This window comes from Palaemon carinicauda, chromosome 12 (assembly GCF_036898095.1).
Source record: "Palaemon carinicauda isolate YSFRI2023 chromosome 12, ASM3689809v2, whole genome shotgun sequence".
In the NCBI taxonomy this organism is placed as follows: Eukaryota; Metazoa; Arthropoda; class Malacostraca; order Decapoda; family Palaemonidae; genus Palaemon; species Palaemon carinicauda.
The window spans coordinates 37,646,251-37,649,748 of record NC_090736.1 but is presented as its reverse complement, the minus strand read 5'-3'; the positions used below and the strand labels follow the sequence as shown (position 1 = coordinate 37,649,748).

At 37.3% G+C, this 3,498-nt stretch overlaps 1 protein-coding gene across 1 annotated transcript; it reads right to left on the bottom strand.

Moving 5' to 3' along the window:
• Nucleotides 1-695: 695 nt before the first annotated feature.
• Nucleotides 696-2,251, bottom strand: LOC137650765 (uncharacterized). The gene is made up of 2 exons (XM_068383921.1): nt 835-2,251; nt 696-727 (listed from the first exon to the last, which is right to left on the bottom strand). Exons 1-2 carry the CDS (start codon nt 2,249-2,251, stop codon nt 696-698), a joined length of 1,449 nt encoding a protein of 482 aa, XP_068240022.1.
• Between the last annotated feature and the right edge of the window lie 1,247 nt (nt 2,252-3,498).

Sequence of the window (3,498 nt, the reverse complement as noted above, 5' to 3'; positions counted from 1 at the left end):
AATCAAGCACAGCGTTCTTAATAGAACTAAAAATTAGCTTTTTCACCATTTTTACACAGCTTTCAACTAGCGAACCCAAAGAACTATTACCTTTGGCATAATGCTCGAACTTCAGGGGCTTAATGTCATTTTCTTCAAAGAAGGCATGCGTTTCAAAATCGTTGAGAAAGGTTCCAATGATTCTACTACCAGCAGTGAGCTGGGATCCCAAATCAGATGTGCAAAATTCCGGGATGCCAAACTCATATATGTGTAGTTGGAAGGCCTTGAGAAAGTCTCGAGTATCAGCAGATAAACATATCTTCAAGTTGATGGCACGACTCCACAAACATGTCACGCATAATAACCAAATTTTCTTCCTTTCACCATTCCATATTACTGTATAAGGACCGATGTAATCTATGAAAATATACCTGTATGGAATAGGTGGTGGATTGCTCCGAAAATCCCTATAGGCACTCTGATTTGCTTTGATTGGTCTCTCATTAAGCCTTCTACAAGTTATACATTCTCTAAGTACCTTCTTTACTGTGGAATAAAAGTGGATTATCCAAAATTGCTTACGTAACTGAGCCAAGATCGAATACACACCAGCGTGTCCTAGACTAACATGCATATCACGAATAAGCAATTTAGTTAGCAAACTATGCTTAGGTAACAGCACAGGAAAGAAAATCTGTTCGTTTCTTCCGAATTTACTCCGGATTCTTAGCAAAGTGTCTTTGCTCTGGAAAATATTCATTTGAGTTACCAAATTGGGAATGTTTCTTTTTAATGTATGACTTTTCTTGAAGAATTCACAAACTTCTGGGAAGTTATTTTCCTGTTCTTTACCTATTATCTGCCCACATGCTAAAGCATAAAGATTTTTCTCCTTGACACAATTTCCCCAATGAACGTCGATTCCCTTATTTGTTAGTTTTTCTCTGATGTTCTTGATGAATTTCAACACCATCCTATGAACAGTTGCTAGCTTATGGAAACTGGAAAACGTAGTCAGGGATATCAAGTGTTCAATGCTATTTATGTCTTTCTTGTTATTTTCTTTACTTTCAGAATCTGTTGAGACAGTGATTAAGGAAGTATCTTCCCTTTCAGGGCTGGGTACTTCATCTCTCTTTTCAAGGGGGTTTGGCACCTTGAAACTAAACTGAACCTCATCTTTCTGAGGTTTCTTAAGAAACTCGGGTCCACCATGATACGCAGTCTTCTGAAGTCTCCTGTATGAGACACATCTACTAATATAATCTGCAGGATTATCATATGCATTCACAAATGAAAATGTTATTGGGAAAACTTGGCACAAGTCACCTATAGCTTTCAACCTGTTTTGAATAAAAACTCCTTTCTTCTGCAATTTATCATACTTATATGTATAAGAGTAAAGCCAATTAAGAGCAACCATACTGTCTGAATATATCGCAATGCTCACAATTTTGATTGGAGTAACGACTGATTGACCAGCAAGTTCTTGAAATAAACTGATTACAGTCTCTGTGGCTAGTCCCAAAGCTTGAAATTCAATTACAGGAATGGTTTTCTTCTCTAACTGTTTGTTAACGACCCTGCTCTTGGCTGTCAAAAAACTTGTATTACCATCGAAGACATTTACAATATACACCACAGTTCCATAAATATCCTTACTTGCATCTGAAAATGCTACTAGTTTATAAGTACCATCTCTCCTACCCAGGAATCTAGGAATTACTACTTTAGGAGTAGAATTCACCTGTTTTCCAATAAGTGTCCATTCCCTTTTTAATGTTTCTGAGAGAGGGCTATCCCATGTGATAGTCTTGTCTTCTTGAAGCTTTTTAAGAAACAGCCTGGCCCTGTTCAAGATTGGTCCATAGATATTAAATATATCATAAATACTATTCAATGTTGACAAAATTGACCTCTTTGTGCTAGCTTGCGTATCGAGGAAAATCTTACCAGGGCCTAGTGTGTCTGCTTCCCTATCCCAAACCATGCCGAGCAACTTTACCTCTTTGGGCGTTTCACTATCATAATCTCGGTCAATTATTTCTTGCAGTTCTGCATCGTTTGTTACGAATTGTTGCAATTCAAATTTGTATGGTCCAAAGATATTAGGGAGACAGTAGTACGCTTCATATAAAGCCTTGGCAATGTTACACGAATATGACCCATTGTCCATATAAATGGTATTATACAGCGATTTCTTTAAGTTAACCATTTCCTCGTTGTCACTCTCAACATCCAATATCAAGATTTTGAACAAAGCTAGCATGAGATGACAAGGGCTAGGCCTTAGGCCAAAACTTAAACGCTTGTTCCTATAGCCCACAACAGTAAAGTCACCCTTAAGAATATTTCGATACCATAAGAACAACAATATTCTGATCCTCTTCCTTGAGTCCTATCATCAAAAATGCCCTTTTCAAGTCAAAACAAATCATATGGGTGTCAAATCTCTGCATAATCAGAGAAGTTGCCATTTTGTGATTCAGACAAGGGCCTGGAAGCATACACTGATTGTGACTATAAGTGCTCTTCGCAGATTTGTTTTTCTCACATAAGTTAGACAGAAACACGACTCGACACTTGGTCGTGTCTCTGGCCATTTTGAACACAGGCATATGAGGCAAGAAACTAGCTTCTGGATGTTCATTTATAAAAGAATTAATATCTTCAATTTTCTCTATGATTCCCAGATTTCGTTGCTCTTTAAATACATCATTAACCATCTTTAAATGCTCAGGTTTATTCTTCATACGTGTTAAGTTAGACTTCAGTATCATCCGGGATAAATTGAAGTTCTTCCCTAACAAATGGGATATCTTGTTGTTCCACATCAGTGGCATTACTAGTCTACCTTCTTCATCTCGTTCTGTACTATCAAGAACATACTTTACTAGCTTTTTATTGGTTTCGGTGTCATCTTCAGATAGCTGGGATTTTTCATAGTCCAGATATTCAATGCATTGCTTTTCAAGCATTTCTTCCGTAGCTTTAATCAATTCAGACTGCTTTAGCTTACCCTTTTTGTTAAAAATAGCATAGGTTGAATTAGTGTTGGCTTCTTGAACTTTGATACTCGCCGGTGATCTGTTGGAAATTAAGTCAACATCGTCATCTCGAAGTTCAGACTGAGAGACTGCCAAAAAGCTATGTCTTTCGAGGAATTGTAATTGTCTATTAGTCTGGGCAGCTTCCCCTTCCATACAAAGTGTGTCTCCTTGAGTGCTAACCGCAGTATGTGAACTATTTCCATTATTAATGTTAGGTAAATAATCCAAGTTTTTCATCATTCTGTTAATATTACCTGTGAGCATGACACCAACTGGAGTGTCAAGATACACAGAGGGATTTCTTAATCCAAATTTGTGTGTAGTTAGCGACAGCAAAAAGTCAGCATCATTTCCCAAGATAAGACCAATGTTACCAATAGTGTCCACACTACCACTAAGAAACTTATCTGCTAAAATGTAATGTCTATCTTGAAATTCTTTAACAATGACATTTAAGCCCTCCAGT

Excerpts from the sequence above, each read along its gene's own strand:
- LOC137650765 (XM_068383921.1), bottom strand. The coding sequence starts at position 2,251 with ATGCTAGCTTTGTTCAAAATCTTGATATTGGATGTTGAGAGTGACAAC. Across the intron at positions 728-834 it reads AGCATGTGGGCAGATAATAG|AGCAAAGACACTTTGCTAAG; the intron begins GTAAAGAACAGG and ends AATATTTTCCAG.